Raw genomic sequence first — 19042 nt, forward strand, 5'->3', positions numbered from 1 at the left:
CCCCAAGGATGGCTTCACTGCAAAGCTTGATTACACTCCACAGACTCACCCGTAACAGATATGGATTTCTGCATTTATTGTCTCGCCGTCCTGCGCGCAAACGTTTCTCTTTCAGCGAGAGTCCGGGGCCACGCAGGCAGGGAGCTTTATCGATCATCTGACGTCTAATGCCTCTTAAATATTAGGATTCATGTGTGTGACCTTTGTGTTTGGGTCGAGCATGCAGCCGACACTCCTCCCCCCGCTTCCAATAGATCCCTCCAAGCTCGCTGCAGTGCAAACTTTTGGTTTTAATTTTCGCTTCACACTTTGATGCACCATCATGGGTTTCATAAAAGAATCAGGATGTTTTTTGTGAACAGTAAAAACGGGGATGGGTGGGGGGGTTTTGAGTCTCAGGGCCATTCTGCTCGGTGCAGAAATACTCTTGGTGCCGAGCGCAAGTCCAAGAGAAGTGGGCCTCGGTGCATATGAGCACTTTTTCCACATTCCACCCACTTCCACTCGGTTCATGTCTCACACATACACACGCCCATGTAACTGGAAGACGGCCCGGTGATTGATGACTCTGTGAGAGACCTCAGAGGCAGCAGCTCTACAGAAAGATGGACAGCTGAAAAGCAAGCAGTAGGGACTGAAAGGAGGCTGAAATGAATGAAATAGCACAGTGTGGTCTTCCTGCAGCCGCTAACATGCTGGTGCCGCGTTGCTGCGTTGTTGGGTAGACGTTGAAGTAAGCTTGTATAACAGCTTCCTCTAGTCAACATCGCTTCTTATTCTTTGTAGTTTCTTTATGGCTTAGGTTTTTCAAGAAAATACAGCTTCTTGCAAATCTATTCCTACCCCAAGTATATTTTCGCATTCTCTGACATTATAAGCACATATAACAGTTTTAGGATTTTATGTGATACTGCAAGACAGTATAGTGCATAAACGTGTAAAACACGCACACACGCGCACACACACATTTATAGTCATACACTTATACACACCCATACACTTCTGCTAATACACAAACATGCCTATATATATATATATATATATATATATATATATATATATATATATATATATATATATATATATATATATATATATATATATGTATGTATATATATATATATATATATATGTATGTATGTATGTATGTATGTATATATGTATGTATGTATATGTATGTATGTGTATATGTATGTGTATGTATGTATATATGTATATGTATGCATATATATATATATATATATATGATATATATATATATATATATATATCTACAAGAGTTAAAGTAACTCGAAAAAAATATATATACAGGGTCATTAATTTAATGTCACTAATTTTTCATGTTTACTTGTCTCACAACCTGGAATTAAAATGGATTTTTGACAGTTTGCACCATTTCTTTTACATACAACTTTAAATATGTATTACTTTTTACTGTCAAGCAAACCACAAATAGAATAAAATAACATCAGCCTACCTAACCGTTCAACCCTCCTAAAGTCTGTATTTTGCAGAGCCACTTTTGGCAGAAATTGCAGCTACAAGTCACTTTGGATCAGTCTCTGAGCTCGCCACTTCTTTCCACTGAGGTTTTTGCCCCTTTCCTCAAGGCTAAACAGCTCCAGCCCCTTCATGTTGCTTCGGGTGATTGTCCTGCTGGAAGGGGAACCGCCATCCAGTTTCAAATCACAGGCAGACTGACATGTATTTAGCACCATCCATCTTCCCCTCGAGTTGGAGCAGTTTTCCAGTCCCTGCTGCTGAAAAACGTCCCCCACAGCATGACGCTGCCGCCACCATGTTTCACTGTGGGTCCGGTGTTTTTGGGGTGATAGGATGTGTTGGTTTGGTGCCAGACATAGCGTTTTCCTTGGAGGCTGAAAAGTTTAATTTTAGGCTCACCTTACCAGAGCACCTTCTTCCAAACATTTGAGGAGATAGCCCCGTGCCATGTGGCAAACCCAAATCTTGCTTTCTTCTTTTTAACACCAATGTGATGCCTCTTGCTTAGTGGTGCCGCAGCCTCTGGGGCCTTTCCGAAAAAGTGTGTTTCTACTAACTGATCATGTGACACATGCTAGCACGCAAGTGAACTTCATTTCACTAATTATGTGACTTTTAATGGTAGCTGGTTGCACTGGAACGTTTTAGGGGCTTCACAGCCAAGGGAGTGGGTACATATGCACACACCAATTTTCAGTAGTGTTTTGTTTTTTATAGGATATTTTTCTCATTTCATTTCATCTATTTATTTACTATTTTCTGCAGATCTATCACACAAGATTAGATTAAGAAACATTTAAATCACAAGTTGAAATGAAAGAAAACTTGTAAAAAGCCAAAGGGGGGTGAATACTTTAGCAAGGCAGTGTTTCTTTCTCTCTCTGTGTGTATATGTGTATGTATTTGCTGAGTGTATATAATGCACCGGTGTCACTTTTTTGAGCAGAATTACTTTAATGAACTAGCTTTGGAATGGTATCTTCATTTATGGAGGTACACTTGTGGAAGCGCACGGAAACTACACAACAGTGTGCTTCCCTCTGAGTTGATTTTATGTACCCTCTATTGGCCTGAATGTGCCATTACATTTGATGTTACGGGACATCCTTATTTTGTCAAACGTTAAGTCTTGTCCACCTCCTTCACATTGAATTAGAGTCGGATTTATCACCTGGATCTTTGAGCTTTTAGTAAAAAAACAACAATTCTTTGAACAAAAGATGCTCGAAACGTCGCCGCAATCAATGAAAATGATGGTGAGTCAGACGATGCTACAGATGTATTTGCCAAATCGGAAGAATGTGAAGCGCTTAGGGCGTCGCAGTTTTGTCACTTTTTAGAGCAAATGTTGCACTTTGTCACCACTGTTTGTGGAAATGTGTGTGCGTGCCTGCTTGTGTGTGTGTGTGTGTGTGTGTGTGTGTGTGTGTGTGTGTGTGTTAGAGAGAGAGAGAGAGATCAAGGGGTTTTTCAGCATCTGTTGCCTGGAGCTCTTTGTGAGCAAGAAGCAGAGTGACTTTGTTGTCGAGCACTCTTTAGCGTCTTCCAAGTCAGCGTTTTGTTGCGCTCCTACAGCAATAATGTGTATTTTTACAGTGCGTGTTTGTGTTTAACTAAGCCGCCTTGTGTTTGTAGGTGTATGTGCCGAGGCGGAATGCCCCGGGGAACAGCGCTGACTGTGCACTAGGAGTCTGAACCTTGTCAGTGTTTGTGGCTGAGGAGGAGATAGAAGAAGAGGAGGAGGAGGAGGAGGAGGAGACGGAGGAGAGGTCCCCCCCCAACCACGCCGTGCCGAGCAGTGTTTGACGCCATGTCCCTGACTGACAAACATAAAGTGAAGAGACAGCGACTGGACCGGATCTGCGAAGGTAAAGAGGCCTCCTGGCTGCCACTCATCACGCTTCACTTGAATATTATTGGGGGATCTTTCCAGCAAACTGTGCTGTTCCCTGATTTTTTTATTAGTACATAGTTACATTTTTGTTATTTAATATTTTATTTCATGATGAATAGTTTGGGATGTGGCTGTGATATTGATTCTTGGCATGTTGCTCAGTTGTTGGCGTGTGCCAATTAAACTGTTTTAAAAAGTCAAATCTGTTGAAATTTCCCATCAAACCATACCTTTGGTTTAATGGCTTTTTTTATTGAACTTTATTGATCTCACAATGGAGAAATTCACTTCTGCATCTTAACCCATCCCCTTGGGGACCAGTGGGCTGCCACTGTGCGGCACCTGGGGAGCAATTGGGGGTTAAGGGTCTTGCTCAGGGACCCAGAATGGCAGCTTGTGGGAGTTGAACTCAGAACCTCTGGGGCCGAAGCTCTGTGCTCTAACCACTAGGCCACCACTCCCCCAACTAGGACACCACTCCGCCAGGGGGAGTGGTGTCGTTGCTGGAGTTTTACAAAGAGCTGCTTTCCCACCTGTTGCTGCGTACTGCCAGTCAGCTGGCTGAAAGAAGGCTTCTTCCTGCACCCCTCGCTAATGAGAAACCCCAATTTGGCTGTTTGAAAGTGTTTTTTCCGCTTGAAGAACATGGGCAATTATGGTGTGGACTCATGGCAGGGGGAACGTCATGCTGTAGAGTTGAGTACCAGCATTTAACCAGCTAAGACCACTTGTTGGACTTGTATAACACTACAAAGACCACAATGACAAAGAAAGACTAATATTCTTCACAATAAGCTCTTGACAACAACAAAATATAACAGCTGTTGATTCTATATCTTTGGTTTAAATGCATCATCTGTTGTGTGTTGAGTTTGAAAAGCTTTCATATATTTCGTGTTTGCATAGCTACACTGTTTTGCTCTAGGCTCCGTTAACTAGACCTGGGGGAGAGACAAAGTTTGCCAGGTTTGCAGGACTCATGGATAGAGGTTAAACCACTTTTATAACTACTTCCAGTTCTTTTAAAGTTCAGATTCATTTTTCATATTATTTATGTTGCTAACGAGAAACTTTATTTATGTATTTATCCCTTATTTAATCTGTTCTTTCTTGTGGCCTCTGGATTTTGCACACATTTGGTGATTAAGTTGGGAAGGTCTGAAAGTTTGTCAACGCAAACCTTAGCTTTCACTGTCTTATTTGTTTTTAATGCTGACATGTTTTTATAGTGTCATCATCATACTATTAGACCAGAAGTCAGTGAATAAAGTTATGTTAGCCAGTCACCCAAGGACAAGTTAGTACATATAAAAATGCAATAAAATATTCACCAAAGTTTAACATTTAGCTAACTTTTTGCCTAAAAGCTGTGGGTTCAAGTTATGTTGATTCTGAAAACCCAGAGCAGGGATCAGCTTGAGGGTGCACATCAAGTATCCCAATTTGATCATCCTGTTCATTATTCTGTTTTCATGCAAATAGTGTGAAATTTGCAGGTATTTAATTAGATTCCTATTCCATTCCTCCTGTGAAATGTGCCCTACGCTGCTGGCAACGTCAGAAGCACAAAGCATGTTTTCCTCCCTTCTTTATTACCATTTGGAGAAAATCTTCCTCCCTTTTTGTGCCCCTCACAGATACATTTGCTCTTCGTAATCTCAAAGTTATATTTTAACTTGCAAATGAATGTGTGGTGAAGAGCCAGGAGAGTTTTTCTTGAGGTGGTTCTTCTAGGAGCGTCCTATTTTTAGATCTTTTCCTCCACAGTCTACTGAGTTTTCCTGAAAGTTTTATTTATTTTTGATGTAATTTCTTGAGTATTTTAACTAACGGAGCAGTTTTCCTAAATGTGAACTTAAACTACTTTTCCCTAAAATCTTTCCTGCTCTCTGAGCATCGTTTTAAATTGTAATGTTTCAGAGCACAAGGTGGCTTCAAAGAGGCGCTCATCCATCCATCCGCACGTACTACTTGTAGTAAAATCACAGTGAACCTTTATATTTAAAAAAATTTTTAATTCACTATGAATTTGAATTGTAAAAATTATAAATCTATAAGAACTTTGTGTGTAAAGGGTATTTCCTTACAAAGTTAGCTTAGAGCTCAAATATCTCCTTACTTTTTTTTCATTTAAGTATATGGCCATATTCGGAAAAATTAGAATATTCAATTCTAAGGGGCTTGTTTGTAAGATCAAAAGCAGGTATTAAACATACTTTTCATTATGCCTCCATTTTTTGCAGGAACATTTTAGCTTTTTTTTTTTTTAATTGGCCTGATGCAATATTCTAACCTTAAATGCTGTGTTTTTGTTATCTGGACGTGGGTGAAAAATCATAATTAACAGAAATAAAGGCTTAAAAACATCTTCCATCTGTGTTAATGTGTTTCCCATAGTGAATTGAGTCACTGAAATAAATTAACTTTTCAATAGTATTCTAATTTATTGAATATGACTGTAGGACCATGCAAAGTGATATAAGGGCATGTAAATGTTATAATGACTAAGTGTTAAACCTGACTTGTCGTTGTTAATTTAACTTTCCAACACGGCTATTCAAATTGCATTTCCACTGATTGTGTACAAAAAAAACAAAAACATTGTGCTTCACCTTAGTCTAAGTTTATAGTCCATCATTGTTTAATTTCTGCGTGTTCCAAGGTCAACCATCCTTGGTCTAGTTGCCACATTATTGTCACCTATTAGCGAGCGATACTTTATTCCAGAAATGTCCTCCTGGCCCACGGTGCAAGTCAGCTGTGCTGCAGAAATCACTGGATGATCGTTGACCTCTGCAGCCAATCAGAGATGAGAATTAGCTCCCTGCCTCACTCTGGCCCTTTCAGCTTGACCCTGTGGGTGTGTTTGCGTAGGAGTATCTCATCTCATCTGTGACTTCTTGTTGTGGAGAAGCTCTAAACATTTGAACTCAAACATTTAGGACTGCTGCAGGAAATAGAACGCTTTCATATCTGTTATGACTGTCAACGACGCTGATTATTTAGGCTTTAGGTTGTGTACTGGAGAGCAGTGGGGGGCCTAAACACGGGATTGGAACCTGCCCTCTGCTGTGCACTTAGTTACGAAGTCAGGCCAGGCAGCGAAGAGCCTCTGCGCCTTTGTGTGGGTGAAAAACTGAGTTTAAAGCCTTGCCAATGTACTTTTTTTTTTTTTTTTTTTTTTTTACCCACTTGTTTGCCTTCGCCCTTGGATGTACATGTGTGTTTGTGTGTACCAGTCAGACGGAGTCCTGAGGTAAAATCATCTCCACTCTGCTGTCTGGGTCCCCAAGAGACTTGTTAAGCTGCTGGGCCCTCCCGGAGCCGGCGCAGGGAGGAGGAGGCAGACATGACTGCGGTGCTGGAAAATGAAGCTAGACGCACCATTACCCCCAGTGCCAGCATATTTGTTTTGCTACATGATGCAAGCACCTCGGCGTTGTGCACTTGAAATGAAGGGCATATGCCACACTTCCTCTGAAGGCTCATAAACCGCCGCTGGAAACGTTATGATCACACTACAAGCATTGAGTTTCCAGATAGAGTGCCGGTTCGTATTTTTTTTAAGGGATTTTATGCGATGCACAGACACAAAGTACTGCATAATTGTGTGGAGGAATGTTTATACACATAAAAAATCATTATGCCACCCTATTTGCTCTGATGCACCTAAATAAAATAAAACCCTCGCTACTTAAAAAAAACTAAAAGGGCAGGCTGTGGATTTTCTACTTCAGTATTAATCTTGCTGTTCTGGAAAGGCTTCAGAGATTTAGCTGGTAACAATAATGAACAAATAATATCCATGAAGTGAAAAGAAAGCCAGAAGAAGTCTTTTTTTCTAGCTATGGAGGGGAACACAGCAAACACATGGAAGAGGAGTATAAGACCAAAACGTAACGTTTAAGCCTTGAAGCAAAGCGCTGTGTGGAGGAGGAGAACTAACGCTGCAGATTAACCTGAACACACCACACCCCCCGCTGTGGTTGCAGCATCATGCTGTGGGAATGCTTTTCTTCAGTGGCGACAGAGAAGCTGGTCAGAGTTTATGGGAAGCAAGATACGTATGTGTTGAAAAGGCCCAGTCAAGACCAAAGTTCAATTAATCTGTGGTTAGAGGGTAAAATTGTTGTTCACAGAGGCCGTCTTGAGCAGGGGGATTCAACCGGTGGCTCTTTGAGACCCACTGTAGGCTCTTAGTAACTTTGTGCAAAATTGCTAAAGATTTGATTGATGTTTTAAAATGTAAACGTAATTTAAAACATGCTAGCTTAACCAATTATTTTTAGGATTGTCTATAACGCAAAATATAATACCACAAAGACTATCACTAGCAGCGTAAGGAATATTCTTTGGCATTAAATATTTTTTTTTTGTCAAGAGGTTACAAACTACTTGCTTTATTTATGTAATTTTGCAAACAAAAATGAATATCCCTTTTCCCATTGTGCCTCTAAACACATTTTATTTAGCTGGATTGTACTGTAGAGGTTGCTGACCCCCGATCTAGACTACTGCTTATGTTCTAAGTGAAAAAGTATGTATTTCTTACTTAGCTAGAGAAATTATTACTATTATGATTTATTTAGCATTTTATACTGATGAATTAGGGCTGGGGCGAAACGTACGGAAAATAATATCTCAATATTTTTAGGCTCATGCTGATATACGACATTATGTCGATATGTTTTTCTTTTCATAAAGTAACTATAAAAAGGCACCTCTCAATCAAAGCGTCATCTGAAATATCTGACTGGCACATTTTTAAACAAACAGCTGTAGGTAAATATGAGAAACAGCTGAAAAATAACCTACTGGAATACTTAAAAGTATAATTATAACGCAACATAGACCATGTCAATATAAACGATATAGTCTCATCTTGTATCTTTTTTTTTATCTTGATATTTTGAAAATGTCGATATATAACCCAACCCTATGACAATTCCATTGAGTTATTAGGGCCGCATAATGATTGTTAAACAGCAGCGTGAAATTCTGCCAGAAAGAGTCCACTAAAAGTCAGATAGCAACATTATGAAGCAGGTGTCTGGCAGTTATAAACGATTGAATATTTCATAGCGCAGGTGTTTACATTTAATAGGGGGAATCCTTCTTGATTAGATGGGCTGTTAAAGTCCAGCTGCTGAAATTTGTGTGCATCAGACACCTGAGACGGTTAGTCATTCCTGTGGGGAACGGCCGTTTGTTTGCTCTGTTGGGTGTGAGCTCAAACCCCGCAGAGAGACCCTAACAGGTGGTGCTGCTGTGCCGCTGCTGGCAAAAGTTTGTGATTTGACTATGAATGTTAACAGTTTCTGCATTCATTACTTAGAAAGTCTGGTTTATACCCTCACTTAATTCAAAACTGCAGTCCACTGATTAAGAGTTTTGGGATGAAATAGAAAACATGACTGTTAATTATGCGGTATTTGTGTCAGACCATACAGCTCTTGCTTTTACTGTAAATGTGAAACTATTGCCAGCCATCACTGAAACATAACCGTGCCACTAATTTTGCCACTAATGTAAAGTTAGGCTGGTCAGCATTCAGCGGAGGTGACTTCTTGGCCCATTGTAGCAGTACAGATAAATATCTGAAACATCTCTTTGCCTAAAGAAGCTATTTTGTGTAAGGATGTCAGGTGTAAGAATGATGAGGATAAATGTAAACTTTGTCCCATGTTTGATGATAATAATGGCTGCTCTGTATGTAAGAGGTAAACCATTTGATGTAAAGTACAAGCATGATGATAAACCTAATATTGGGTGCGGCTGTCCGATTTATTTTAAAAAATTAGCATGTTTATAGGACAGATTCAATGGCCATGAAAAGGCTATGTAATAATATTAGACTTTTGGAAAAAAGTGACAGCTTTTAATAATTGTAAACCATCTCTATCATGCACTGTTAAAGGGGTTTCCGGGGCAGACAATATTGCAGCATTATGGAAACCACATTACAGTAGATTGTATAAAAAGTGAGCCATGTGTGAAGGATGTAACTATAACTGTAATTACTCATTAGTTATACGGGAGCCACTGATAAATTATCTGATAATAAAGCCTGTGGTTTGGATCACATTACTGAAGAATATCTTTAGAAAATGAAACTTAGAGGTTAGCTCCTCTATTAGCGCTCTGTTTCACGGGTTTTATGATCCATGGACATGCTACCAGACTCTATGTTGTGTCTTTTGGTTGCCTCGGTTATTAAGGACAAAACTGGAAAAGTGAGCTGTCTTGATAATTATAGCCTGATTGCATTAGCCAGTATTTTATCAAAGGTTATTGAGAGAAGCCTGCCTAATAGAGTTGTGTGTAGATCTCTCTTCCCTGGATAATCAGTTTGGCTTCAAAGCAAAGCATGGTACTGACGTGTCTATATTAACTTAACGAAATGGTGACTGGCATGGGTTTGGTATGTCTGCTGTTAAAGTTATTGATATTATAGCCAATCCACTGACCTGAATCTGTAATCTATTGTTCACAACTGGAACATTTCCACCAAAAAAATGAAGACTGCAAAGGTTATGCCACTACATAAAGTTGGGGATCAACAACATCCATGCTAGTTTTCTAAAATACTGTAGGTTTAGCTTCATGTAAAAGTGGCTTTTGTTTAAAGCCTATTGCACACCTTTCTATACTGCCCAGCTGTGGTCATCTTGCAATGTAGCATGCAAGGTTTGCATGCAATGTTGTAATGAGAATCCGCCTTCAAATAAAGTTAATGTTTATTTTTCTGCTGTGATTGGAGGGTTCTGCAAACAGCAGAATCTCAGCACTCACAAATCCTACTGCGAGTTGTTCCTGTTACTCGTCCAGCCTGGTTAAAGGCTTTGTCTGTAAAGTGATTCCTTTTAATAGTGATATGTGTAATTTGTTACCATGAATCTGAAAACTGAAATATCCAATCTTTCAGATATGAGATGGATGCAATCAAATACAACTACTACAAGTCCAGGTTCAGCAAATAGAATGTGCTTAAAGAATGAGGTCAGCTGGATATACTTAATGACCAGGTTATTCCATCAATGGATTTTTTCTTTCCTGATGGCACGGGTATATTCCAGGATGACAATGACAGGGCTCAAATTGTGAAAGCGTGGTTCAGGGAGCATGAGATGATGAGACATGATTTTCACACATGGGTTGGCCACCACAGAGTCCAGACCTTAACCCCATTGAGAATCTTTGGGATGTGCTGGAGAAGGTTTTGGGCAGACTCGATGATCATCGATGCAAGAGCTTGATGAAAAATGAATGCAACACTGGGTAGAAATAAATCTTGTGACGTTGCAGAAGCTTGTTGAAACAATGCCACAGCTAATGTGTGACGTAATCAGTCCAACAAAATATATGAGTGTGTGGCCTTGCATTTATTTATTTTTTTGGTGGTGACTTTCTTTTTTTTTGCTAGGCAATGTATAAAGTATTCCCAGAACTTCAAGTCTTATCTATTTATTTCTTGTACTCAGATATAATTCAGTGGAGTTGCTCCTTTTTCTTGAGGAATGGAAGCGAGTAGCTTTGTCCAGTGAGAGTCTCAACAAATGTTTGTTTTTTTTCTTAAATAATGAACATTTGAAACATGATTTGATACAAAACTCAAATACAAATACTGATGCAAAAATAGTATTTATTGTTATACACAGGCAAAAACTATTTTGAATAATACACAGGGTGATTTTGGTAAAGGTGAAGTACAAGCAATCGCTATCTTGAAATTTTGGATGTAGAAACAAGTTTTCCCTCTTATAACAGAGCGACTTAAACATGTCCCAACTTGCCATGGATTGTTTGTCCCTTTCTCAAAACAATTATGCCATAAAAAATACTGTATATGTGTTGCATTTACAGTTTTTCAGTCCTGTATTTGAAGCTAATAGGTGTTTAATTAAAGCGGCAACAAACGCTAAAACACAACATGTAGTCGTAAGATGACACAATGACCCTATGAATGGATTAGAGGTAGAATCGAGAAAATGAACAATCTATGATGAGTAAAATTCACCTGTGCTGTTTTTCATGCAGTCATTTTTCCGAGGGTGTGTAGTCTGTCACGTTGAGCCGAGTTCCCGTTCCCAAACCTCGTCTTGAGATGGTTTTATTGTTGACGCTTCAGTTTACGACTTTTTAGACTTGGCCTGCTCTGCAACGATAACAGAATATAGTGTGATTGTGGGACATTTGTTTGAATTAGAGAACGTCTGGGTGCTCCGGGTTAGTGTGATTGTGTTGTGAGCTGCTGCGGCAGCGAGAAACATCTGTGGGCTGGCTGTGTGGTTGGGCTGTGCGGTCTTACCTCAGATCTGCCTACAAAGTGGTTCATTTTGTGAAATTAAAGTTGTTGATTGTAGTTAGAGCTGGAAAAAGTCAGCAGTTTCAACTGAAACGTTGTTGAATCGCGTCCCTGTTACAGAGACATGTCCTAACAAATGCCACATGGCCACCAACCCCTCTAAAGAAATACACAAACTGCAACAAGATGGAAATAAACTGGTTAATATCGGCACAGTTTTATTTATGGTAAATATGTTAAAGAATAACTAACAGCAGCCAATACTAGTGTTAATGCAGATATGTCGGCCATCCCTAGTATATTTATATACATTGTAATACCTAGGGCTGCACCTTATATTATGATCTTATTGTTATTGGGATATTACCATGACGTATATCGTGCGATTGAAACAAGTGTTGGCTAATTGTTTCAGTATTATGCACTCAGGCTCTATGTCTGCCATATGTTTAGTGTCACAGTACTTGTCGTTTAATGCAGCAGAAAAGGTTTTAGATGTTTCTTGACCATAATGACTATCATCTTACCCCTCCTTACCATATAAGTTGTCGGCTAGGAGTGACGTTTTCTGATCAAAATTGTCGTTAAGATGGACATAATTCATTTTCTTTTTACTGCAACTAGGTAGTTCCGGGTCTGTTCGGGATGAACCTCAAGCAGAGACATTAAAACTTTTCATTTATTTATGGCCACTTGTGTCCCAGTTGCATCATTCATATCAGATGTTTTCCTAATATCGTGCAGCCCTGCTATCATTTGCGGATCTTTTTTCAGAGAAATTTGCTCCGCGGTTTCTTTTTTGAACAGCATATTTTATTTCTTCAACATTTGTCCGTACCGTAGCTTTGCCTGTAAAGGAATGGGAGAGTCTAACCTGTGTGACAAAAGTAAAGCCATTTTTAATTAAAGACGTCACCACGACTTGCACGCTCTTCGTCACGACAGGGTCTAAACTGTTAAATCTCACTCTAATGCTCGAACAAGCAAACACAAGCACAAAAAGCTCTCCAGATGGCCATCATAAAGGATCAGAGAATCTGTCCTCCTGCCACCTTGGTGAGGGTGGAAAAAGAAAAAAAAAAAAAAACAGCTTGTGGTTTGTTCATGAGCCAGTGACCAGGGAGAGTTGTCCCACTGATTGCATGTCGCGCCGTGATAAGGCTGCCATGGTGATTGTCTCAGAGAATAAGGGAAAGGAGGGGTGGGGGACAAATAAAGCGAGCCTCTTCTTTTGGTTTCATGCTCAGGTAAAATCCTCACACAACGAGGGAGTCACTCATCTTAATCCAGGCTCCCAGTTTAAACAGGCTCGCGGTTGGCAAACATCTACAGAGATAAAGCCGTAATTCTTGCTGTCTTCTTTCCGTGTTTTTTCCACAGGAAAACCCTATCTGCCCTGCTCTTTGCTTCATATGCTTCCCACCCAGTAAAAAATGCAGTTTTTCAACATTATGCAAAGGGGAATTTTATTTATTTTGAATCATACCATCAGCCAAATTGCTCATTGTGGCTGTTTAATATCGGCTTTCGTGGCTGCGGGATCACAAATGAAGTATCTGAGAAGGCCCGGTGGGTAGATGACAAGGCTGATTAAGCCATTAAAGTCCTTGATATGTATTTAGCATAATCTGGCCTGTCTGCAAATAAGGAAGCACGGAGCTGGTTGGTAACCTTTTTTTTTTTTTTTATCAAAAGATGCTAGTTGGCTCAATCAAAGCTGCTGCTGGGAAGCATCAGTGTTATGAGGAACAGAGAGGAGCTATCTGTCTCTCTCTCTCTCTCTCTCTCAGGGGGAAGGAGATTCATTTCTGTCGTCTGAAGAGATGAGGAGTGATCTGCCGCGGCCCCTGTTCCTCTCAGCCTCAGGTCCTTTCATGTTCCCATCTTAATTTGAGCTGAACCAGTGTTTATCATTCTGCAACGACCGGGCCGACCGGCTGGGAGGGGAGAGAGGGACAGTTCTGCTCCTAGACCAATTTTTTGATTTTATTCTCTTTGCTGAGATTGTTGTTTTGCCCGTCGACTGCAATATCCTCCTCCCTCCGGGTTAGATCGGAGCCGCACTAATCTTGTCAGATAATGTTTTAATCAATGTCTGCGTTTTATTCAGACTGTGCAACATGATGGCACTTTATGCTGGTGTAATTAGGAATATAATTCTCCTATATCAGAATCTGAATGATAGACGGCATTTCCCTGATAATTCTCCTCTCCACAGCGCCGGCATTTAACATTGAACGTGTTGAAACTAAGCTGGGAGAAAATCAGCTTCTTCTCGTTTTATATTATGTCATTATTGTCACGTGGATTTCCAAAACAAGTGTAATGTTATTTTAGATTTTTTTTCTCGGTTGCTTGGTAGACGCCTTAAAGATGGGCTGTTGCGGGGCTAAGTTTTGGCAGTGGTTCAGGATTTTAGGCTTTAAAAGCCTCCAGGTGCTCTTTATTCCTCGCTCTGTCCAACCTGGGACATGTTTCCGAATGTTTCTGTAAAGTAAAAGCTGTTTCACCTTATGAAACCAAAAAAATTCATTTCAGCAGCCACAAAATGTGTCTCTCAGGTTGATAAGGGAATGAGAAGCTAAATCAAATCTATTAATAAGTTTCAAATAAGGGTAACGTACATATTTGTTTGGTTAAATCAATGTAAGTTTTTTTTTTTTTTTTTTTACAACGCATTGGTTTAACTCTTTAGCTGACGTCTCTGCTGTTGAAAGAGATATAGGGCTCTGCTGAGAATCTTACTCAATCTAAAAAGTTCTTTAATATTTGACAACAAAGTATATTTATTTCAATAAAGGAGTATAAGAACTAAAGCTAACACAGAGGTGAATACAGAGCTCTGTTGAGCTGAGTATACTTTTAACTCTCTGTAGGGATTACTTCATGATCATTTTAGAAGGAATTATAATACCCATAGAGAAAATCGGTATTGAGCCTTAGAGTCCATTCCTTGGGAGCCGGTGTCCTGCAGATTTAAATGTGCCTCTGCTTCAGCATGTTTAAACCAAACAACAACATCATTAGAAGGATGCTGTAGAGACTTGACTGGAAGCTTGGGATGCGGTACAGCTGTTTGATTCAGGTGTTCTGGACCCGGGACACAGCTAAAGCACGCCTCGAGAATTGAAGTTTGACACCCCTGATCTCATCAGATTGTCTTTTACACTCATCCTTACTGATGTGGCATCTTATTATTAATAGAAAATGATTAAAAACCATCCCTGGTCAAAGGCACCATGCTGAGTAGTGATGGTGAGATGAGGCCTCTTGAGGCATTGAACCACTTGAGCTAATTGGTTCAGTTCACCAGGCTTCATTTGCACATGAAACCGCCTACTGGCCGAATGCATAATCACAGTCAGCAGTATAATGAAGCTTACCTCTATTTGTATCCTTTAGGGCCCATGCAAATTATCCTTAATAATACCCATTAATGTATCTTCTGATTATCATACTTATATATTAAAATATTTGTACATGTTCTGTGTATATTTTTTCAGTTTTTCTGTCACTTTAATGAAATGGCATGGGCTTAAACAAACAATTGAAGTGCTTGTGGAACTTGGACGATGGTGTGCAAAACGGGAGATTTTATTCAGAAATAAGAGTTTTTCAACAGTTTTTGGTTTTAATAGATTCTTTTTTTAACACCAGTTTTGCTTTTTAAGCGTTTTTTATTAAGAAAATTCAATTAAAACAAGTGCAACTATATACAGTGAACAAAATAATCCAAAACGGTCATTATTTTTGTAAAAAAAAAATTCAAAATATCATAAAACTTTTTGAATTTAGAGTCAAGGAGGGCTAGGGATAGGACGCTCATGGGCTGCAAAATCCGAAGCTTTTCCCCTAGTGACCTGATGAGGTGGTCTCCAACGTGCTGGTGCTGGTTTTGTCATCTCCTCCTGAAGGCTTTGCTCCAACATTTTATGAGGGGAACCACTTTAGAGGCGGAAACATTTCCCTCTGCATACAGCTCAACAGTGGCGTCATGAAATGAAGACGGCAAAGAAAGGCTCCCTCCAACAATGCTGACCTCCTCTGATGCTAATAAAGGGATGTCAGTTTGTGGGCCAGCCAATGCCCCTCACCTATAAATAAAGAAACAGTGAAAATACAGTTCTTGATAAGCAAATCTAATGAACCTCAAGAATGTTAGATTTACTTTACGTTATGAGGAGAAATCAAGTCAAATATTGCCAGATAGGTGAAAGCCTAAATGAAGCTTTGTTGAAATGCCCCCTCCATTACTCGATACACGCCTCGAAGCCTCGGCTCATCTCATAACATCCCTAGTGCTGAGGCTTACACAGAACTTTAGCTCTATTGCATAATGCATTCCTTTCATTAGCGTATTCACATCCTTCCCTGTATGGACTCATATTTATGAATAATAAAAGGTAATATGAATATTTCCAGGTTTTTATTGTCATACTGCCAAGCCTGGTTGTAGCTTTGTTGAGACGTGTTACTTTAAGGTGGACATCTCATGCTTTTAAAGCTTTCCTTTTCACATTTAAATCACTTAGGTTGTGGTCTGTCTGTATATAGTGTAACAGTAAGTATTAATATGAATCCCTTGTTATTGTTGCCCCACAGCCCCGCTTTAGCCCCTGTTCCGAGGTTTGTTTGAGAGCGAATCCTTTTGGTGCTGTCACTTTAAATACAAATTAAGCCCTTCACACCCTGCCTCCCCTCCAGGTCACCTAGCGCTCCACTCCACCCTGTTCGGCCATTTTTGTTGTATGCTGATGGATGGTGTAATGAATTGTGTGTTGCTGTGCGAAAAAGCCAAGCATTTTGTCTTAATTTCTTGTAGCTTCGGCATCCTTCAGCTTTCACTACATAATCGCTGCAAGAAATAAAAATGGTGTAGTTGCAAAATTGTTTAGCAGGAAGTTTGTTACCTTGTTTAACAGTTCTGCAGCAAACACTTTGACGTAATTGTTCAAAAAAACGTAACAGAGAACAGAGAAAACTGAAACGGCTTGGGAAAGTATGACCCAAACAGAATATAAAGATAGATACAAATTTTCTGCATATACTCCAAGAGACTCCAAGTGTACAACCCAACGTATTTATGGGCTAAAAATGTGGATTTTGCATGATATGTCTCCTTTAACTCTCAGTGTGGACTTCATAAGATTTCATTTTTGTTTTTATGAATTAAATATTTTTTCTAGCGACAAACCTCAGGGCATCCTTCCCTATATGGACACTATCTTCTGACCAAGTGAGGCAGTTTAAAAACGAACCGCTGAGCCTGATCTGTGTTTAGACTTTTAGCTTTATCAAAGACAATTTCCAGCGTCAATGTTTTTGGGCCACTGTTCTGCAAGCTTTAGACGTACCCTGCTTGATGACACGTTTAGGAGGTAAATCCATCATTTAAACCATATGTGATGGTTCACGGAGCACCGGCCCTCTAGGAATCAAATTGGACACCATTAAAAATCCCATTCATCTGTCTGACTCCATCCCAGCCAAACTATTTAGGTAGGTTTCCTCTTTGGTTGCTACTTACCTTTGGAAATGATTAATATATTCTCAGTGAATGAATATATTTGGCACACTGAAGGTGGCTGTAATTAAATCCTTACTTTAGAAACCCAATTTTGATTAAGACGTTCTGGCTTTCAAACGAAAAAATGTTGAAAGGATATACTGTCAGAATCATCTGCACGAGCCTTGACATCCTTGTATGCTGTTTGTTCATATTTAAAAAAAAAATAAGATTAGCATTTCTTTCTGTTCATGTGAAAAAGTTATTGCATTGCATGGCTGGTTTAATCTGTTGATATCTGGCTAAAAGGTTTGCATATTTCTAAATCAGACGTAACAGCAGGCATTATAGGGATTTGATTCCGGTGTCTTGCAGCTGCTTAAGCGTTTCTTTTTAAATAAAAAAAAAATCCCAAAGTAAATGCAGACCTTTTACAAACCATTAACACCACAGTAAAAATTCATGAATGTCACATTCGATTATTCAGCGCTCAACAGCTGACGCACTCTATATATCAGCCTAAAACCCCAGCTGAGCTGAGCGTAGCCTTCTTTCGTCTAACTACACGATTTATTCTTTTTCCACCTTTGACATGAAAATCACATTTTTCTCTCCATCCTCTCCCCTCTCTCTCTCTCTCCCTCTCCGATACACTCTTTCCATCCCTCTTCTCTCACTCAGCTGCACACTCCTCATCCCTCCAAAAAGCAAGCGGGCTGTCGCCTCTCCCTTCTGTCCGCCCCATCTGCGATGCAGTATGGGCCGCTGGCTCGGTAATGATCGGCGGGCAGAGCGCGAGCCGAAGATATGGGGGCCCCCTGAAATAAAAAGACACGAAGCTCCGCTCGCTCGCTTCACCGGGGCCCGCGAGAGGTCTCACCCCGCAGCGGCTCGCGCTCGTCCTCCTGGCCGTGCAAATGCGCGGCGTGCTGCGTCACACTCTGCGGAGATGTGGACGGTCTCGATAACGCAGCAGATGCACAGAAACCCTCCGAAGGCCATCGAACCAGAATTGGTACCATGTGTTTTGCCGTCCCCCGCCGCCCCCTCTCTCCTCCCCGCCTCTCGTGTTCTGGTGGGGAAAGGCTCGGAGGCTTGTGAAAAACTTTAATATACTGTACAATCGCAGTAATTGAGTGAAATGTTGGGAGTTCTTGCAGCCGCAGCTTTAATTTATGAAGTCCCCATGAAAGTTTAATGGATCAGCAGTCGTAAGGGTCGCCGCAGTCTAAATCATTCTGTAGCTATCTCTCTGTTCAGCGCGGGCTGCCAACTCCTGCCGTTAGCATCTTGTGCCCTAGAAAGATGGCCAGATTGCTCTGAAGCGACGAATGTTCCTGGACGTCTGTTTAGCACATTGCACCTAAAAGTCTTTGACAGAACCGAGCGTCTGTTCATGTGTGCGCACCTTTGGTTTGGACATTCATTTTGATGTTTTTAACCAAAGAGATTATTTTGGATGCTCTTGTTTCTTGTTTTTAACCACACCAGCAAATACACAGATCCCCGCTGCTTGGTGATTCTTGAATAGCCTGCTCTGCTAAATATGGAGCAGCCCTGAGGCGTGTCAGAGAATGCAGAGGAGATGGATTTGGTAATCCAGCTCCTGCTTATGAATTGTGGGAAACAGTAAGTTGCTTGATGAGGGGATATTCGATATCCTTGCATCAGTTGTACCAACGCAAGCCAAACTGTACTTGTGCTGTTTGTAATTAATAATGTTTTGTCAGGAAGCGGGTATCTGAGTGACACGCCGCCCTGGAAGGAGCTTATTAGGAGAAGTTATTGTCTATGATTGCCTTAGAGAAACAACGTAGTGATTAATGGTGTCTTT

The 19042-nt window shown here is 40.3% G+C and overlaps 1 protein-coding gene across 3 annotated transcripts in view; it reads left to right on the top strand.

Moving 5' to 3' along the window:
• Positions 1-19042, top strand: part of ctbp2l (C-terminal binding protein 2, like) — a 155388-nt gene that overhangs the window by 61786 nt on the left and 74560 nt on the right. For all 3 annotated transcript variants that reach the window (XM_012862800.3, XM_012862795.3, XM_036142023.1), the window contains exon 2: positions 3139-3371. In XM_012862800.3, the coding sequence (XP_012718254.1) occupies positions 3314-3371 (58 nt within the window). In that variant the 5' untranslated portion in view covers positions 3139-3313. The remainder of the gene's footprint in view (positions 1-3138; positions 3372-19042) is intronic.

Source organism: Fundulus heteroclitus, chromosome 10 (genome assembly GCF_011125445.2).
Source record: "Fundulus heteroclitus isolate FHET01 chromosome 10, MU-UCD_Fhet_4.1, whole genome shotgun sequence".
NCBI lineage: Eukaryota > Metazoa > Chordata > Actinopteri > Cyprinodontiformes > Fundulidae > Fundulus > Fundulus heteroclitus.